Genomic DNA, 20309 nt, shown 5'->3' on the forward strand with positions numbered 1-20309 from the left:
TAATTCATTTCTCCTAGGGAAAAAAAAAAATAAATCAGGTAATCAGCTGGCCAATTAAGTGTATCGTCTGGTGTTTCCAGATAGTTTTTAGGATGCACCATTTATCACAATCTATTTGTGAGGGCAGGCTAAGCTGTCTGTTATTGATTTTTTAGCGCTAAGTTCACAGTAAATGGCAAAGATCAGAATTAAGCTTTTCTTTTAGGTGTGATGATACCGGTGAAAATGTGAATTGTTTTTTGGGGAAATGGCTCTTAACTGCACTTAACAAGTTTAGCTCTCGACATCAATACTGAATTTAACAGCCTTTCACAGAAGCCCTGCAGCTCTTGGTGTTTTCAGTTAGAGAAGCTTTTCGCCTTCCTTGTGCTTCTTAGAATCTTGGAATGCTGTTGATGTGTAAGAGGTCCTTCAGGTAATGTGATTTCGGATAAATTATGCATGAGCTTTAAGTCCGTGTTCGGGGTTGGTGTTTTACAGCCGTTATTACCACCCTGTTTCTTAACTTCAGACTCAACAATTTACGTCCTGTCCTTTTGCTAAAAGCAGTGGAATGAGATGGAAAGTGTTTATTCATATGTTTTTTTAAATCTCACATTTATTTCTGTTAGTTCTTTGATTTAAACAGCAGAAGATTGAGTGGTCAGAGGTTAGGGTGGATAGGGTGGAGTTTTCCCACAACTGCTGATGGCTTCCTGATCCCACTGTTTACATAGCCAGTGCCTCTGACGAGGATGATGTGTGCAGCAGAAGAGCTTCTACTATTTTGGGCCTGGAGCTCTGCATCTCTCCTTCAGCAATCTTTAGAAAACAGTCATTTGCAGTTTTCGGATGTAAGGCAGGCCAGCACTCGGATATGTCAGACTGGGGACAAGAGCTGGAGAGCTGCTCTACGGAAAAGGATGTGGGGGTGCTGGCTGATGGCAGGTGAATCTGAGCCAGCAGTGTGCCCTGGGGCCAGAAGGGCCAATTGAACCCTGGGGGCAGCAGGCCCTGCACTGCCATCCAACAGGAGGAGGGTGCCACAGGGGAAGTAAAACTATTAGAGTGTGGAGAGGGGCAAAAAGGTGGTGAAGGGTGAAGCTGAAAGCAGGTTTGTTCAACTGAATGTGTTTGTGAAGGTTTTATTTATTTGTTTTAAACCACAGGATGCCAGCTATTCTTAAACAAAATGTAGCTTGTGCTTGCTATTTTACTAAGCTTATATGTGTTAAGTGAAAGGAGTCTTTGAAGGGTATTTCTTATTCAAAATGCACCGGGGGAAAAAAAAAAAGATGCATAGGACTGTGAACCTAATGTCTGGACCTGTTTTTCTGGATGCTGTGCAAGCTAATAAATATTATTGAATTTAATTGCTGCTGGGGTTCCTGGCAACTGTTCTCAGCATATTTCTGGAGAAAGTGCTCTGTGGATTGAAGTCAAGCTTGGAGGTGCTGTGGAGACAAACAAGAAGAAATAAGCATCAAATTGAAAAGGAAACAACGCGTTCCAACATGATCCAACATTTCACCGAGTTTTATTCAGGGTACCCTGTTGTGTATGGCTTTCTAAGAGCTGGTCTTTCTCTTAGTGGGAGGACAAGGAGGAATGGTTTTAAATTAAAGGAGGAAAGGTTTAGATTAGATGTTGGGGGAAGTTCTTCACAGAAAGGGTAGTGAAGTCCTGGCACAGACTGCCTGGAGAGGCTGTGGATGCCCCCTCACTGACAATGTTCGAGGCCAGATTGGATGGGCCCTGGGCAACATGGTCTAGTATTTGAACACTGTCTGTGGCAGAGGGTTGGAACTTGGTGATCCTTGAGGTCCCTTCCAACTCAAGCCATTCCATGTGCCATCAAATCCTCTGTTGCTAACCAATACTGGATGACTCAGAGGCAGAGATGCATGCTTTTGTCCTTTCTAAAATTCTCAATTGAGTAATAGTCTAACTGTTGATGTGTACATCAACTGTTACCTAAATGTGAATAAATAAGAGGGGAAAAAAAAACCAAACCCTTGAACGTGAGCAGTTTATGTTCATCAACATATATTGCTCCAGTATTTTCATGGCCACAGATGTGTGCTAATGCAGCCACACAATGTTTTAGCAGAAAACTAATTTGAAAAGTAGCTGGCCCAAGGCACTCACTTCATTGATTTCATCTTTTTATTTTCCCTTAAAAGACCTATTCTTATTATAAGTACTGCAATAAATGGCTAAAGTAATTCTTCCTGTCAAGAGAAGTCCCTTTAGCAGTTCAATGAGAAATCTTTAACCTAAGAAGTTTAGTGGTTTTGAGTTTGTTCCCAATAGCTCCCATGCCTTTAAGTCCACTTGTGTGTCCAAAGTTTTGGGAAAATATCAGATGTTTTTGAATGGAGTGGATGACAACAGCAGTTTTGTAGTAATGTTTCTGCTTACTAATTTGCTGGAACTATCTATACAAAAATGCCAATTACAAGTGAAGACATTCTTTACCAAGACTTTTGGTCTGGCTGGCAAAGCTATGTGAGATCCTGTTTGAGTGCAGACAGGGAAGAGCAGCAAGAAGGTAGCAATGGGAGAGGATGGTTGGCATGACTAGTGCTAGGGTTTAATTTAGGATTTGCAGGGCAGCTTGACTTGAGGAAGGCTGAATAATACAGCAGATACATGGGAGCTGCAGGAAACTAGCTTATGGTGCAGTCCAAGATGCAAAGGTTTGGGGAACTTAGTGATTCTGGTGTCTCAGACTGGGTCCCCAGGGCTGTTGGGAAGCTGGTCTGTGGCGTGCCTCTCAGGTCTGAGCCTGAGGAGTGGGGTGGAAGGCTGTGTGCCAGCACCCAGCAAGATTTCCTCACCTGGGAACTGCCCTTGCACCTAAGATCCAGGCAGGCAGCAAAAGTCCCTTCAATGGCAGAAGGCAGGGAACTGGAGAAGTATCTCTGGGAAACTGGCAGGAAAGCAGTTGTCAGAAGTGTATAACTATATGAATTACAGCCTTGAACAATGTTTTAAAAATGGTGTTTTGTAGCTGGTGGATTGTTTGAATACTAACGGATTAGATGTAAATCACGCAGAGAAAAAGAATGGTTTGCAATTTGTAATTACTGTGAAATGTTTTGAATTGATAATATGTTGAGAAAGACTTAAATTTAGTTGCTGAGCTAAAATTACAAAAAGCTTTGCAGGCAGCTCGGTTTACATCCAGCAGTAAGTACTTGATACTGAAATGATGGTCACATGTGTCTCCTCAAAAGGAGCTAGAAAATATGCCATAAAGAAAGGGCTTTGGATTTTTTGCTTGGTTGTCCTTCATTTTCTCATGGTGTTTTGTGGTCTTGGCATTCAGAAAGTTCCCGAAGAGTTGCTTTCTAAAGCACGTAGAGAGATGAGCAAGTGTGAGGAAGGTTGGGGCTGAGCAGGGGAGTAAATGGGGCTGTCACAAAAGCATGCATGAGAGCCACACTGCTGGATGGTCTTCTCTGCATGGTGAGAGCATCCCTTGGCAAAAGATAGTAAAACATACAAATAAGAAAGCCCAGATTCCTCCTGAGTGTGTATCTCAAGGGGCTGACTCACGTCTGTTTGGTTTTGTTTTCATTTCATATGAGGTATCTAAGATGACAGAAAAGAGGCAGAGGCATGTCAGGAACTCATCTGCTGAGCACCAAGTGTTCAAGGGCACAGGCTTGGTGGTCTGCCCCAGACTTGCCTCCCAGCCTTGCTTTGTTGACTTCTTTCCTTTCTCCTCCTATGCACTCTGAGACTTTTTCTAATGCCTTTTTATCCCAAAGTTTCTCTTTTACATCTTTTAAATCCTGTTTGTAAATGCAGTTCTACTCAACTTTTAAGCAAATCTAAGATCAGGTTCTGGAGCTTTGCACAAAGCCCTCTTCCCGTATCTTTTCTGAAGACATGACACAACTGAATGCTATCTCATCACACCTCTAGCAAGTTGCTGAGATCTGGAGAAGAGTTAAATAGCTGCAAATGTCACTCATGGAAAGTTGGTGTCTGAAATGCTGTGATCAGTCAAGTCACTGTATGACTGTTTTATAGCTCAGCAGGGAACTGAATGGTGGGAAGGGATAACGTGTGGTGTTTTGAGGTTCGGGAGATCATGAATTATCTTTACGTAAAAATATCTTCTCTATTATTTATGTACTTGTGGAATGGCCAAAGAAAAATTAATCATTCTTTTTTTTTTCTTTTTTTTTTCCTTTAAACACAATCATTCACAGGATCCTTCAAACCAGAAATGTGGAAGAAAGAAAACAGTGTCCTTCAGCAGCATGCCATCAGAGAAAAAAATAAGCAGTGCTAGTGACTGTATCAGCTTTATGCAGGCTGGGTGTGAACTGAAGAAAGTTCGTCCAAATTCCCGGATTTATAACCGTTTTTTTACTTTGGATCCTGATCTGCAGGCTCTTCGTTGGGAGCCTTCCAAAAAGGACCTTGAGAAAGCCAAGCTCGATATTTCTGCTATAAAAGAAATCAGGCTAGGGAAGAACACAGAAACGTTCAGGAATAACGGACTTGCAGATCAGATTTCTGAGGACTGCGCGCTGTCGGTAATTCACGGTGAGAACTATGAGTCCCTCGACCTGGTTGCCAATTCAGCTGACGTGGCCAATATTTGGGTATCGGGATTAAGGTACTTGGTTTCTCGTAGCAAACAACCCCTGGATTTGATGGAAAGCAGCCATAATACTCCACGGTTTGCCTGGCTGAAAACTGTCTTTGAAGCAGCAGACGTTGATGGTAATGGCATAATGTTAGAAGATACATCTGTGGAACTAATAAAGAAGCTTAACCCCACCTTAAAGGAATCAAAAATTAGATTAAAATTCAAGGAAATCCAGAAGAGCAAAGAGAAACTGACAACACGAGTAACAGAAGAGGAATTTTACGAAGCATTCTGCGAACTTTGCACCAGACCAGAAGTTTATTTCTTACTTGTGCAGATATCTAAAAACAAAGAGTATCTAGATGCCAATGACCTCATGCTGTTTTTAGAGGCTGAGCAAGGAGTGACCCACATAACAGAAGAAATGTGTCTAGATATTATACGCAGATATGAGCTTTCTCAAGAAGGACGTTTGAAAGGTTTTCTTGCAATTGATGGATTTACTCAATATTTGCTGTCCCCAGAATGTGACATTTTTGATCCCGAGCACAAAAAGATTGTCCAAGACATGACACAGCCCTTGTCGCATTACTACATCAATGCATCCCACAACACATATCTCATTGAAGACCAGCTCAGAGGGCCAGCTGATATCAATGGTTACATCAGAGCTTTAAAAATGAGTTGTCGGAGTATTGAACTAGATGTCTGTGATGGCCCAGATAATGAGCCCATTATTTGTAACCGTAACAACATGACATCGCCACTTTCATTTCAAAATGTTATCGAGGTGATAAACAAATTGGCATTCTTTGCATCAGAATACCCCCTTATTCTATGCTTGGGGAACCACTGCTCCGTACAACAGCAGAAGGTTGTGGTACAACACATGAAAAGGATCTTTGGAAACAAACTCTACACGGAGACACCTTTATCTTCAGAAGCCTACCTCCCGTCACCTGAGAAACTGAAAATGAAGATCATTGTAAAGGGGAAGAAGCTGCCCTGCGACCAGGATATACTAGAAGGGGAAGTCACAGATGAAGATGAAGAGGCTGAAATATCCCGGAGACTGTCAGAAGACTTCTCAAGGGAACCAAAGCTGATCTGGCTGTGCAGGGAGTTATCTGACTTGGTGTCGCTATGCAAATCTGTCCAATACAAAGACTTTGAGACGTCCATGAAAGCTCAAAATTATTGGGAGATCTGCTCCTTTAGTGAAGCAGAAGCCAGTCGAATTGCAAATGAATACCCTGAGGATTTTGTCAACTACAACAAAAAGTTTCTTTCCAGAGTGTACCCCAGTGCTATGAGGATAGACTCCAGTAATTTAAATCCTCAAGATTTTTGGAATTGTGGTTGTCAGATAGTGGCAATGAACTATCAGACTCCAGGGCCCATGATGGACCTGCACACTGGCTGGTTTCTACAGAATGGTGGATGCGGGTATGTTCTCAGGCCTTCAGTGATGCGTGAAGAAGTGTCTTATTTCAGTGCAAATACAAAGGGCATTGTTCCAGGAGTCTCTCCTCAAGTTCTACATGTCAAAATAATCAGTGGACAGAACTTTCCAAAACCCAAAGGTGCGTGTGCAAAAGGGGATGTCATTGATCCCTACGTTTGTATAGAAATACATGGGATTCCTGCAGATTGCACTGAACAAAGAACTAAAACCGTTCAGCAAAACAGTGATAACCCAATTTTTGATGAGAGCTTTGAGTTCCAGATCAATCTACCAGAGTTGGCCATGATCCGTTTTGTTGTTTTGGACGATGACTACATCGGGGATGAGTTCATAGGCCAGTACACCATCCCACTGGAGTGCCTGCAGCCTGGATACAGGCACATACCGCTGCGGTCTTTTGTTGGCGATATCATGGAGCACGTTACGCTGTTTGTTCATATTGCAATAACCAATCGAAGTGGAGGTGGAAAGGCCCAAAAGCGCAGCCTCTCGGTGAGGATAGGAAAGAAAGCAAGGGAGTACACCATGCTGAGGAACACTGGGCTCAAGACTATCGATGACATTTTTAAGTTGGCTGTGCATCCACTACGAGAGGCCACCGACATGAGAGAGAACATGCAGGTATGGCTGTTGTCTGCATTGGTGTATACTGAATGCAGAAGCAGAGGTCCTGGTGAGCCTTGCCAGTAGGGAAAGCTTGGTGGAAAACTGGAGAAGTGTGAGGCCCACAGCCATCTCACCTTGTAACTGGGTGTTAAGAGGCTGACAGTTATAGGTGTTACCTAATAAGCAGATATGGGGCTAGGCAAAATTGTTTAAAAATCAGTATGTTCTCTCTGAACACACACGTTACTGGGTGTCCTTGTCCAGGAAAGCAGATGGGCGGATACATTTACATCCTCAGGTCTTCAAAGCTTCATTTCTTTGCATTTCTTGCAGGAAAATGTCAGCAAGCTTTTGCTTTGCTGTCTCAATGAGGGTTATGCTATATATTTTTTTTCTTTTCCTTAGAGTATTGCCTGCACCACAGAAACCCATCATGCTAAGAACAGCACATTGCCCTGAGTGCCTGTTGCCACTGTTCAGCCAAGGGCTGTGAATGTTTGATGTACATAGCTAAAGGCTGCTTGGGTTGTAATTTCTGCCTTGCTAAATAGCCGTGTTGCCTTGCCTGGCTGAGTGCCTGCCCAGACAGTGGTGATGCACTGTGGCTCAGATGTTCTCCTGGCACCTTGTCTGCTTGCCTGCTCTGCTCTGAGAGCAGCCAGAGCTCACTGTGTGTAAGTGCCTGGGTTATACTGTTGTGGGCAGCAGGAGGTGCTGCCACAGCAAGGGTGTTGTCTTCTGTGTGCTGGGCAGCTGTGCAGGTTTGGTAAGTGTGAACTCAGCTCAGAGGTCCATGCGCTGCCTAGAAACAAAACCGAGGAGCAATTAAACAATGAGTTTTCTTTAATGAGAAACTGAAATCAGCCACAACTGTCTATCTCCTTGGTAAAGATACATAAACAATTCATTTTTCTGTCTTGAAAACAGGAAAAAAATGCGTATCACTTCATTGACCCCACTCTTCTGGATGGAGTCTAAAGCAAATGAAATGTTGGCAGCTAGAAAAGTTTACAAAATGACATAAGTTTTAAATCACTCCCAAAGGATTAGTCTAAGCATATTTTTAAGAATGGGAAACTCTTCCCAGCCTTTCCTGCAAGCCTTGAAAGTAACTAGTTTGAGCTGCTGACTCCACCTTCTGTCTAGGTCAGGATTATATACGTGAACTATAATGAAAGAAAATGTTCTTCGACTTGAACTCAGAAATAGCATTAATCTGCCTGCCAAACAAAATTTCAGTACAAGATCTTGCTTTTGGGAAGGCTCCGTAAAGACGCTGTCATTAGATTGAACAGCATGCTAATGCATTTGATTAATGAGAGACTTCTCTGTTAATAAGTTGGGCATTTGACTTTTTTCAGGAAGACATTGTAGGGTGAGTTATGAGCTGTTACATTATTCTCTCACTTAGATTTTTTTGGTGTCGTGGTCACAGATTGTATGACTTGAGAAGTTAAATTATTGAGGGTGATTCAGCCATACATCCACTGACTTGATAAATAAATAAATTGTCGTATGTTAGTTGGATTTGACCTGTATATCCAGTATTGATTTTTCTTACATGTGACCTATTAAGAAGAAAGAGTGTTTGTATTTCTTTATGGTGTGGTAATGCAGGGCTGAAAACAAAGTATGTTTTTTCTGTCTGCCTTTCCCATGGGAAATATGTCTGTCGAACTTGTTCTTGCTGGAGGATGATAATGACAGGAGAGTGAGGCGATTACAGCATCAAAAGCAATTGGACTCCAAACACTTGAGAAGAGAAATAGCATTTTAGGCTGGTGGCTTGATATACTTGGGACCAAAGCTTGTCCCCACAGGGGCTGGATTTGCAATGCAGAGAAGCTGTAAAACTAGCCATGGGAATAGTCCTGGCAATGTTGTCTTGTCAACGTCTTGAGTATGAAAGCAAAACTTAAAATCCTGCAAATGCTAACATGACCCTTCTGAGCTTGAAGGTGTGCTTGCGCCTGTATTTGGATGTGTGGTGGAAAGGGAAGCCCCAAGGCAATGACTGTATGCTGGCAGGTGGGGAACTAATGGCAGGTGAGGATTTGTGCAAAACTATTTCTTTTTCTTCCCCCAGAATGCCATAGTGTCAGTCAAAGAGCTGTGTGGGCTGCCACCCATCGCAAGCCTGAAGCAGTGCATCCTGACCCTGTCCTCGCGGCTCGTAAGCAGTGAGAATGCTCCCTCTGTTACCCTCTGTATGAAGGACGCGTTTCCTTACCTAGAGCCTCTGGGGACTGTGCCTGACGTGCAGAAAAAGGTTCTGGCTGCATATGACCTGGTAGGTGCTTCCCACTGCTACCTGTGTCTTTTCCCATGGTTGCAAAAATGGCAGGCTTCTTGCTGGCTTTCTTCTGCCTGGAAGTTTCTGTTAAACGAATGGAGCTCTTCAAGCAATTTAAACTATGCAAAATTGTCCTATCATTCAAATCACAACAGTGGGCATTTCCTTGTTGTTCCTTTTTTTCCTTTAAACATGGCTGTGACTAGCACATGTTGGCACTTAACGAGTGACTTTGTTTATGAAAACAGCAGCAGTTCAGCATGTACCAGAGGCTGTTTGTCATTGTCCTTGAGAAGGAGCAAGATTTGTGTTTCCCTTTGCTTGTCTCCTCTCAGCAGAGAGCAAGGCCATCAGATAGGGAGGCAAAGCTGAGCTGTCCTCTCTCAATGCCTTTCTGCAGCACTGTACATAGTGTCTGTGTCCCTGCTAAAACCAATTAAGTGTCTTTGTTTAAGAGGACACAGAAGGAACGTTTTGAAATGCCCCCTCTTACATGTGGGGAAGGAGAAAGTGGTATGGTACAGAAGTACTTGCAAAATGTGAAGAGTCAATCTAAAATAATTTGATGTAAATGCTGCTGCTCAGCTTCATGTGCTGAGCACGTGTGACTTGTTGCAGGAATAGTTGTTCTTACATCATACCTCTCATGTTATTAGACTGCCTTGTATCTTCCCATCTTTGGTAGCTGATCCTCATCAACTGGTAGAAAACTGCATAGTTCTGTGAAATGTAACTTACATATCACATGCATTTACAGTGCACAGCAATTATTTCCACAGCTTATGTACACATGGAATAAAAGTAAGAATTGCAAGTAAGTTGAGGGGTATCAAATTGCTTCCAGAGACCCTGAAGTGTTATAAAATTGACTGCATCTTTGACCAGCTATTACTGTGCCAAATGCCCTCCTCCATTCCATCTCCAATTTTGCTGTTTTAACACACTTTTCAGGAGAAATGCTACAAATACTCTGAAAAAAAAAACTTTGGGTTCCTTCCAGAGTGGTTTGTATAATTTGAAGGTAATGCATTTGTGGTAATAAAATACCAGCTGTATCAATATTAGAATGAGGATTTGATGTCCAGTCACCTGCCATGTTTAGGATGGAGTTGTTATGTGTGATGCTTGGCTGAATGAGCAAATGCCACGAAACAAGGATTTCTTCTGTATTCGGAGGTTTGCTGATGGAGTTTACCAAAATGAATGTGTCACCTCTGATCTTTATAATTATGTACTGGAGAGTACGCATGAGACATATCAAGGTCTCCACGCACTTTAGAAATAGTTGTTCTGTTTTAAATAGGTGAAAGGCCTCTTTGAGTTGCAGATCAAAGCTTTTTAATAACTGTTTTTAAATAATGTTTACTTTCACATTTGTCTCTGATGGAGAAAAGGTTTACTATCGAGATACAGCACAAGGGCTATATCATAGTGAAGAGAAATGATTCTTCCATTTTAGCTGATTTGAGCTGCAGTTCTTGTTAAGAAGAACATAGCTTATGATACTTTCGTTCATGTTGTCTGGCTGGTTGGATGTCTTATGTTGCTAATACAATTTGCTTTTGAAAAAGCAAAAGCTAGATTTTATGAATATATTTGCTTTATTTTGGTTATTCCCTTCTTGAAGCAGTGTCAGCAGAAGATTGAAATCTATTTTGTCCTTTCTATATTTAAAACATAAAGTCTCTGATATTTGAAAATACAGTGAGTGTGCGGTGGAGGGTTTTGTGCTTTTAATACTGAGAAAGTATTCTTGCTATGGTATTTGTAGTGACTTGTTCTAACCAAGAGTGTACTTCTCTTTAGAAAGGAACTTGTTATTATGAAGCTTTTCCTGGTCAGTTTGCGTGAGGGGTTGAATCAGGCAGTCAGCATGTGATTCAGCAAGCGTAAGCTAGAGCGTGTCAGGGGGTGTTGAAGGAGGTACAGAGAGAGAAAGAGAAAGGAAGAAGTTAACATACAGGGGCGATTTTTCTGTGCTTTTGTTCTCCAGAGAGAAATACTTGGAAGCAGTGTGAATGTGCACAAGGAGATGTTGGAAAGCAAACTAAAACTTTTAGATATGATTAAGAAAACTCACAAACCAAAAAGATATAGTACAGTTAGAAGTTGTTGATGAGCGTAGCTCCATGGATCTTGATGGACTAGAGCAATTACTTGCTGCATTCCCCATAAATGGCTCAAAGTGGGTTTTGACCACATCTTCTTTCTTTCCCCAAAGAAAATATAAACTCTGCCTGTGTGTATAATGTGGCATGGGCAGTGCTGACAGCCTGGGCAAATGGAGGGTGCAAATACTCTGAGACCAGCCACAGCCCTCCTGAAAACAAATAAGTGTTTATTCCGTTGTGTTCAGCCTTTGTCAGAGCAGGCAGATAGACAAAGACCAGTTTGTTTGTGTTTTCCTGGGTAATTAGTTCTACTATTGTGTTCAGCCTTAAACATTTTCTTTTGAGAGAGGCTCTATTAGAATAAAATCTGATGTGCTTTGTCTCAGGATTCCAAATGATTTTTTTAAGGCTCTATTTTTCTTACAGTCGCATTGGAGTGATTTTATGGAACTCAACTACTGTTGTGTCTTATGGGGGAGGGGTCTTCAGTGGTGATACCTTCAATGGTAGGGGAGTTTTGGAGAGTACAGAGAACAGGACCACTTGAAAATCAGGTAGAACACGGGCAATGCAGAGAAAGCATTCTTGAAGAATATGTGTGCTACTAGAAACACAGTTGAGAACAGTTGATTTCAGCTTATGTGCAGTTTTGATTACTACTATACATAGCGTAGTGTGTGATGTCATGGAGGGTCAGCTGGGAGTGAGGGAAAGGTGGTGCCCCTGGGGGCGGTGAGCATGGAACAGTCTGCCCAGGGCAGTGGGCACATCCCTGTGCTGCTGGAGATCAAGGAGTGCTTGGAAGAAGGAGGTTTTGAAATCTGGATGGTGCAGTGTGGTGCCAGGGGTTGGACTCAGTGGTCCTTGCAGGCTTCTTCCAACTCAAGCGATTGCATGAACAGAGGATAGCAGGGCATGCCATTTGCAGAGCTGTTCCTCAGACCTTGCCTGTTGCTTTTTACCTCTAGGCTCCCCATCATGGGTGGTTGGACACTGCACGGAGCTCGCTCAGGTGAGGCAGCATGTGCTGCACCTTACAGTCTGCCAAACTGGTGCTGGTGTTCAGTGGTCACACTTAAAGGGGGGTGAGGAGGGAGGGAGAAAAGAAAAGAAAGCAAAGGAGATATTCCATGTGAGGAATATGAATGGGACCCAGCTGGACGTGACAGATGGCTGAATTATTCATTGCAAACAGTTATCCTGTGAAGTGAGATTTTTTTTGTGTGTGAAATTTTTTTGGGTAAACAGATTGTGGTTTCTCTGCACAGTATATTCATTTGCTGATGCAAGCATGTATGAACCAAGAATCGCTTGTGCAGTTTGCTTTACAGTTATTGGTTCAGCTTTATTTTTCCTCTGAGATGAAATGATTAAATCATTTGGAAATTAGAAATAACACACACTTGGTAATACATTTTCTTGTCTTTTCCCAGTCATCTGGCTCTTGTGCAAGTATTTTTTCAGGAGAAAGTGAAAGAAGCTCCCCAAGAATTTTTCTCACTCAGTTTTTGAATGACAGTTGCACAAAGGATGGGTGATGTTTTTGTTATATATACTCATGTTCAAATGTTCGTTTTGCTCTGTATTCACGCCTCTTTCTGGGAACTGATCGTGATTGTTTTGTAACAGATAGGTAAGGAAGGAAGGATGGTGTGTCTGTTGATATGGTTGAGAGAAGGCAAGTTAGAGTTAACTTCACAGCTAACGTGGAGATGGATTGGGGATTTTCGATAAGAAATGCACTGCTGGGAAATAAGACGATGTATTTAATGGCAGTGGGTTTTCTGATACAAGTATTGGTCCATTCACGCTGGCAGAAATCTGCAGAGGTGTGTATGTCTGTACATTCTTGTTTCAGATTCGGTCTTTTGGGTTTCCTTGTCTTGGTGTGGGCATGACAGCTATTTATTCCCAGCGAGGAAATCCATTTTTTCCGGTTTATGTAAATGCGAAGTGACCGAATGGGTTTTGATGAGCTTTTCCACTGAAATTTGTATTTCAGCTGGGACAGCATCATCCCCAAAGGGACATTTTTCACAATTCTCTGAACAGCTGAAAACAAGGGATATTGCAGAGCATATTTGCTGCCAAGAAAGTGTCGTAAGGCACTGACGTCAAACACAGTCCGGTACATGGACGTTGAATTCATAGCTGTCTTAAAGAACTTTCTATCCAAAATTGGTCTTAGGCTGGGAAAGCAATTATACTTTTTCTTTCTCCTTTTCTTGCAATTCTCTCTTTTCTCACTAGTCTCTCATTTTCTCTCTCTGATAACCATGTCCATTCTTGTAAATTAGGACCTGAAAGTGGTCCCATCGGAACTTTTCTTATAGACTGAAATTCTGGTTGGTGCTTTAGTTAGTCATTTAGCACAAGCGTGTTGAAAGCTGATTCCTTCCCCTGTTTCTTGCTTGTTTCTATTGTTTTATAGAGTACTGGTCTTTGTGCACCAGGTCTGTCTGGTTTGACCTGGTTTGCATGACAAGTGAAGAGATCCATGGATCTGTGCCCCAGGAAGGGGGGGATGTAGGAGAAAAAGGGAGAGGGTAGAGAGATGTGTCTGGATGAGAAAGAACAGTGGTGATGAGATTAAGGACAAAAAGCTAGATAATACAATATGATTGAAATTGAAACAAATAAAATGCAAAAGAGACAGAGTTCCCGAAACCAAAGTCCTTACTGTCATTCTGTAGGTGAGATGGCCAGGGAGCATGGAGGGCAGTCTCATGACTCCCAGTCTGTTTTATCTTTCCCCCTCCAAACAGAAAATGGAAAAATGAAGTCTTGTGGGAGTTGTAGCTCATTCTTCTCTTCTGAGACCAAGAGACTGGAACTCAAAAAGTACAGCAACAATGCACGGAACTACAACATTAACTCTCTAACTCCCAGTGCATTGCATGATGTCATGATATGGAATACCAATGAAAAACTATGAACCATGAGAGAGCATTGCAGGATGTGATCTTGACACCATACTTGTCCAGAAATACTTGGAAGCAAAACCATGAAATTGGAACTTATGGTGAATTTCCTTCATTTCTTTCTGCAGTCCATGTAGCTAAGGTATTTCAGAGGCTTCCAGGTAATGTGACCATCCCTGATAATTACTGGGCTGAACTCATCCATGCTCAAATACAGAAACCTGGTCTGGAGTGCACTGGTTCACAGGCAAGGCACAGTAGATGGCCAGTATTTCTTCTATTTCTTCCCACATTTTGGTACTATGTGGACATCCTCTCTACGATACTTGCTGGCACATGATTGTCTGGCAGTTTCAAGTTCAAGTCTCAAATGTCTGCAAGAAATGTTCGATGCTAGAGGAAATCCTCTTTAAATTTTCATGAGCTCACTGTGTGCTTTGGATGTTTTTCCAATTGGCTGTGTTTCTGTGGCGTTTTTTGCAGCAATAGAGGCATGATATGGCAATCCTTACCCAGGCAGAATTCCTCCTTGTCTGAGGCAGGCACAGGAGAATGGCAGAGAGGGGGAAGCTTTCTCTTTTTTAGTTTGATGTTCTGTCGGTTTCTGTTCAAACTTCAGAATATTTCTGAGTAGATTCTTTGAACTGTCCCTTCTCTATCATTTATCTTCCCAGCAGAAGCAGTGTTTTAATTTGACGCTGGGAGTTTTTCCAGTCTTTTTTTTTTTTTTTTTTGGTGAGACTCTGCTGTGTTAATTTCCTCTCCCCTTTTCAATTTCTAGAGTAGTTTGTAATAAAAGGATGAAATAGGTTTTTAGCACAGGAGTTTGTTAAAATAAAAAAGAAAACATTTTTGTTCACTTTTTGCTTATCTTGTGATTAAACCTTAGCACAAACATGCAATTCTTCAGTTAAAAAAAAAAAGAATGTAGTGTAAACGTACTTTCTATATTATTTACCTTTGTAATAACACTTAACAGATATGACAAAGTTAAACTCTTTCTGCGAATGTGATTTAGAAGTTGATATTGCAGACAGTGTTTAGACACTTCAGTAAGCCAGGCCACGTATATTTTCAGCCCACGGTCTGTTCCACCTCCTGGTTCTCATGCACTGTGTATTAGAGAGCTCCTGGGTTTGTGCCAGCTCCCGCCTTTGCTTTTGTGAGAAACCTGCCTGGTTTCAGCAGGGTGCTTCAGGTAGGTTGAGGTGAATCAAGTTTAAGCTACTTGTTTTCAGCATTCTGTAAGAATATTTAAATTAAATGAGCAACTTTGCAGGAAAATAACTAACACATGCAGATGAGGTTTTGTGTTCCTCATCCCCATTAGTTTATTAAATGTGACATGTTCTTCTGGGGTTTATGCTATGTGCGTCTTCTGTCACTCTGAACAACAACTTCTTCCCTTCTTATTATGAGAGTATTTCTTGCACTGCAGCCTCTACAGCAGGGTCAGCACCTCCAGGACATGCAGTGTTGTGTCAGCAAACTACCTCTCAAAGCACCTGCAACAGAATCAAGCTTTTGCGTGGCTTCACTGCCTTTTTTGTCCATGTTTTTTTCCCTGTAGTTACTTGAAACACATCACTCTCAAGATGAATCTTTCTAACATGGGAAACAAGATCTTGGGTCTGAGTGGACCCAGATATCAGCATCCAGCCTTTGAAAGTTGCTTATTAGTACATACTTATTTGTGGTCAGTCCCTTAAGGCTCAGTGTCAGAGAGGTGAACCATGAGTTTACAGAGGAATGAGAAATATCTTGCTTCTGGAAGGCAGTGGCCAAAGTGAGCGCCATTTGGGAGCTGCCATTAAAAAGCAGCCTGGTGGACTCCAGGCAGGTGACTGGGTCTTAAAAAGTGCCTCAAAAGCATTGCTCAATAGTGATCTTAGCAGTGCAGATGTGTATGGAAATTCAGATTGCAAAAAAGTGCTCACTTTTCACATCTGAGACATATTGCTGGATGTCATAACATTGCTGGCAAAACTGGGCGTTGGAAATCTCAGACTGTTGTATGATTTATGGGGTTACCTTCCCAGCAGAAAATCCCACAGCTCCATGTTGTGTTTCATGCTTCTGGTTCTTGTCTTGGCACTGCTAGTAGAGGTAGCTGACATCCGTGAGCAGGGCTCTGGGTTTGGTGCCAGCTGGAAAAGCAGGGGAGTGTTCAGACTAAGAGCTTCTGGAGTCATTTAAGAACCAATGCCAAAGAAAGAGGGGAAAAAAATATAGAAGTGTTTCTAGATGCCACAGCACAGGGCTGTGTGCAGGAGCAGCTGACAGGAGCAGAGCCATGGGCCTGGCCAACATACTGTGTCCCTGGTCAGCATCCTCTGCTGTGGCCAGGAAACCTGCTGCTGCTCTCACGGGTCAAGCATGGGGATGTGTGTGGAGCCCTGGCTCCCTAGCTGCAGCTTTCACCTGCTTATACCTGCAGTAGACTGTGTACTGAGGCATTATTAGCAGTAATTCCTGTGAACAGTTACCAGGGACAGCATTTCAGGTGATCCTTACAGCAATAACTTTGTAAATATTACATAAATAAACATGCAAGAGGAAAAAAAGAAATGGATTTCCACATTGCTGTTGGATTATTTTTTGGAGATTGTATAAGATTGTACTCCTAAACCTTTGAAGAGCATCTATTGTAACAGACACAAAGGGAAAAAAAAAAAACAAACACCCACAAAACCAAAGCACATTGCTATCCTGGATAGCAGTTACTTGCTTGTCCTACTGTTAACTATATGAATCCATCTCTGATTCTTTGAAGCAAACATTCTCACTTCCTCTTCACACTAACCTGTCTCTGTGATCTTTTACTGCAGAGCTGGGAAGCATATTTTTGGCCTGAACTGCTGAAACTTCAGACGCAGTTCTGCTGGGAACAGTTTCTGGCCTGAAGTGCAGAAGTACTGATCCCACCTGGTGTTAGCACGCCAGGTAGACACTGTAGAGCCTCCAAAATCATGTATTGTCATGGGGCCAGGTTGTATTATTTCTTCCTAACGGTATTTCCTAGACAAATATCTGAGGGCAAATGCCAGGTGGTGAACTGAAGGCGTTATCTAAGCCTGGTCCCTGAGCCTTGGGCTCTGACTTAGTTCTCAGGATACGTCACGGGACAAAAGCAGCTTGTTTTGTCAAAAGTGCCACTGTGCAAGAGGACAGGAACAGGTTAAATTCTGCTGCATGATCTGTTTCTAATTGTTCTTTCTGAGATGAGAGCAGTGAGACTTTGATGTCAGCATCAAAGGAGAGGAGTGCTGCTCTACCTGCTCTGCAGTAAAGGGAAATTGACATCCTCTCGCTACTTCTCTTTCGAAAACAATCCAAAGACAACTGCACCACAAGATCCCGGGAATGGGTCCAGTAGTTGGAGGAAGATATGGTCAAACCTATGTTACCAAATTGCGTGTAAAAACTCATGATTTTCAAGCTTGCCTTCTGTTTATTGCAGCTCTGACTCTCATAAATCGGGTTTTACACTTCAGAGATCTGTGCATGTGAGTCAGACACATTGGCTGAGGTGCACTGACCTCAGTGTGCAGCTCCCTGATGCTGCTGCAGAGGAAGTGCAAGTGCAGACCCACACTGGGGCTGTGGGCAAGCCCTGGGGCAGTGGGGAGTGGCCAGCAGTGCCTGGCTGCGGGTCTGCGTGGCCATGAGATGCACGCTGGTCCTCTGGCTGGCCCCTTAGTGACTCTCTTTGCTGTTCAGACCGACTGCAGCTTTGTAGTTGGTGACTGAATGTCTCCTGCACAAGCTGACTACGTGCTGCAGCGCAGAGAAGCCAGAGGGTGGGTAGAAATTGTTATTGCTTTCCAGATACCAAAATACCAAAGAGAAAACATGAACATGATGCACGAACAACAGAGTAATACACAGTGAAAGGCAGAGGATACTATCTAAAGTAATTTAATGCTCAGGCATATCTACTGGGCATCTTCTGTTGAAAAATAATTTTGCACTCTTACAAATGTGTCAGGCCTCTTTCTTTCTGCTTGTGAATCTGGTAATGGATTTAGTTTTTCTTGTGTTCTTGTTTATGTTGAAGTAAGGGTGTAGGCATTTTTATTAAAGTAAGCCTTTCTTAATAGCTTTATTTAGCAATGGAGATGGCATAAGCAGCAAAATTTGGGTCTGAATTTCTCCAGGATTTGGAATTTTGTGTGTGATGTGTAGAAACGTCTCCTCCTTTGTATCTAATTAGAACAGTAAGACATCTTCATCTGTGGGGGTTGGCTTAGTGCTTCCATAATGTCTTCCACCAAAATCTTTGCAACTGACTGGTTGTGTTTTCATACTTAGTGCATTTGACAGTAGGGCTGCTTTTTACAGTTGTGGCGCTTTGGCAGAGCTTTCAGATGATGGTTTCTGTATTTTCAGAAATTAAGCAGTACTCTGCTTCATTTCTAATTGGCACCGCTTTCGTTCTGCCTGGTTTTCGTGATGGAAGTCCCAGGAGAGCGAGATTATTCTCAGGCATAATTTGCTATACAGCATGTTCTTTCCTACAGCAACAGATGTATGTGCTACCTTCTGCAATTTCACGGAATAAGCATTGAAACAATTTGTTTGCTTGCCTGAGCTTCTGAAGAGCTTTGGAAGGATTGTTAACGTCAAAGGAGAAAAGTAGTTTCAAGAGAAGAGGCTCAGGAAATGTGTCACATAATGGATGTTTCATCTGTTTGTCTTAATGGCCTGCTCTAGGAAGCTGCGTAGATGACGATGTCTCTTGAAACTTGTGAGTAGTCCTGTTGAAACTGTCTGGCTGACTTCTTGCTCTCCCTTGTAAACTTCAACTGCAAAACCAAGATGCTGAAAGCTGTATGATTTCAATCTGAATTTCTTGAAAGAGAACCTCAAGCAACTGAACTGTTTGAATGGCTGTAACGCATAAAGTTACGCACAGGCTTAAGTACCTCTTGATATCAGCACTGCTCATGACTTGGTAATGCTTTTGATAACAGCTTATACTGGGTTCTATATTTACTACTTCATCCATTTCAAGGGAATTACTAATCAGAAAGGGCCTGGTTTCACATAGGATGAGTTTTGTTTGCCTGCTAACTCTTTCTCCTGAAATCACTTCATATTATTTACAGTATGTCTCACTGATGTAAAACAGCTGTTCTTTAATTTCTGGAACAAAACATCTCCTGAGCAACTGTCACTTAGCTTAATATAGATCTAGGGAACCTGATGTGAAGCAGTGATCCAATCTTTATGGTTTTGCTTGCAGAACAGAGCTCTTCCTGGGTTTTACCTTTGTTACTTTTTGTGGATGATATGTTGCAGGAGACCCCAGTAATGCTGTTGTTTTTCATTTATTTCTGACAGATGATTCAAGAGAGCAGGGTTCTTATTGAGACGGCAGACATCACTCACGACAAGATCGTTCAGTGTCAGAAAGCAGGTAATCCTTCTCTAATGTGCAGTTCTGGATGGGAGATGGGAAACAACATGACAGAATTTTCTTACAGTTTGTGACTGTGCATCATCTTTCACTTGATAGTTAAATGAGCATCCTGGTCTACCTTAGCAGGCTCTGTCCTCCAGAAGGCTCATCCTCCAGCAGCAGTGGAGGTGTAGGATCAGGGAAGAATGCTCAGCTTTCATCCCAAAAGCTATTTCTTCATTTGGTCTGCAGACCTGAAATGTCTGACAGCATTTAAATTAGTTAAGTGAACCAGAAAGAAATTCAATTAAAAAGAGAGTGAGAAGATGTGTTACCTTTATTTTCTGAGCTCTGTTCTCTGTCAGGTTGTTCCCTTGAACATGCAATAGGCAAGAGGTTTGAAACCCACAGGACCAAGTTTTCTTGCCTATCTTTACTTAATTGTGCCGTTTAGGTTTGTTTTAGATCTTGGAAACGTGCACCAATATAATTCTATTGTGTTCAACAAATCCATGTGGCCATGCATAATGCACATCATGCATTAGGTGAGCACAAACCAGTGTAAGTGGGCTTAAAGCAGATCTTGTCTTGTTGTTATATTATACTAGGTGTCTCTACCTGAGCTGGGACTCTGTTTTGCATATATCAGTATAAGAGGAGGAGATGGGTTCCAAAGTCGCCACCCATATATGCTGATTGCTCTGCCACAACAAGATAATGCTCCTTTTCCAGGATGGTAGGAATTACTAAATGTCTGTGATTCACAGCTCAGCTTATTCATGCAACCCCTTCATCTCTTATTCAGGACAGTAACCCAGACTCCTAACTGGGACATGTTTCCTGTAGTTTATGATGATAACAAAAAGTAAGCTCTGCTACAGAGATAAGAGTCCACATTAGGCAGTGTTAAGATCTTAATCCTCT

At 42.2% G+C, this 20309-nt stretch overlaps 1 protein-coding gene across 1 annotated transcript in view; it reads left to right on the plus strand.

Annotated features, from left to right (window-relative positions):
- Positions 1-20309, plus strand: part of PLCL1 (phospholipase C like 1 (inactive)) — a gene marked incomplete at both ends in the record, with an annotated part of 183195 nt that overhangs the window by 139683 nt on the left and 23203 nt on the right. The window contains 3 exons of the mRNA XM_079538888.1: positions 4203-6674; positions 8746-8949; positions 19328-19403. Coding sequence (XP_079395014.1) covers positions 4203-6674; positions 8746-8949; positions 19328-19403 — 2752 coding nt within the window. The remainder of the gene's footprint in view (positions 1-4202; positions 6675-8745; positions 8950-19327; positions 19404-20309) is intronic.

The sequence above is a fragment of the Tetrao urogallus genome (genome assembly GCF_951394365.1).
Source record: "Tetrao urogallus genome assembly, chromosome: 8".
Lineage (NCBI taxonomy): Eukaryota > Metazoa > Chordata > Aves > Galliformes > Phasianidae > Tetrao > Tetrao urogallus.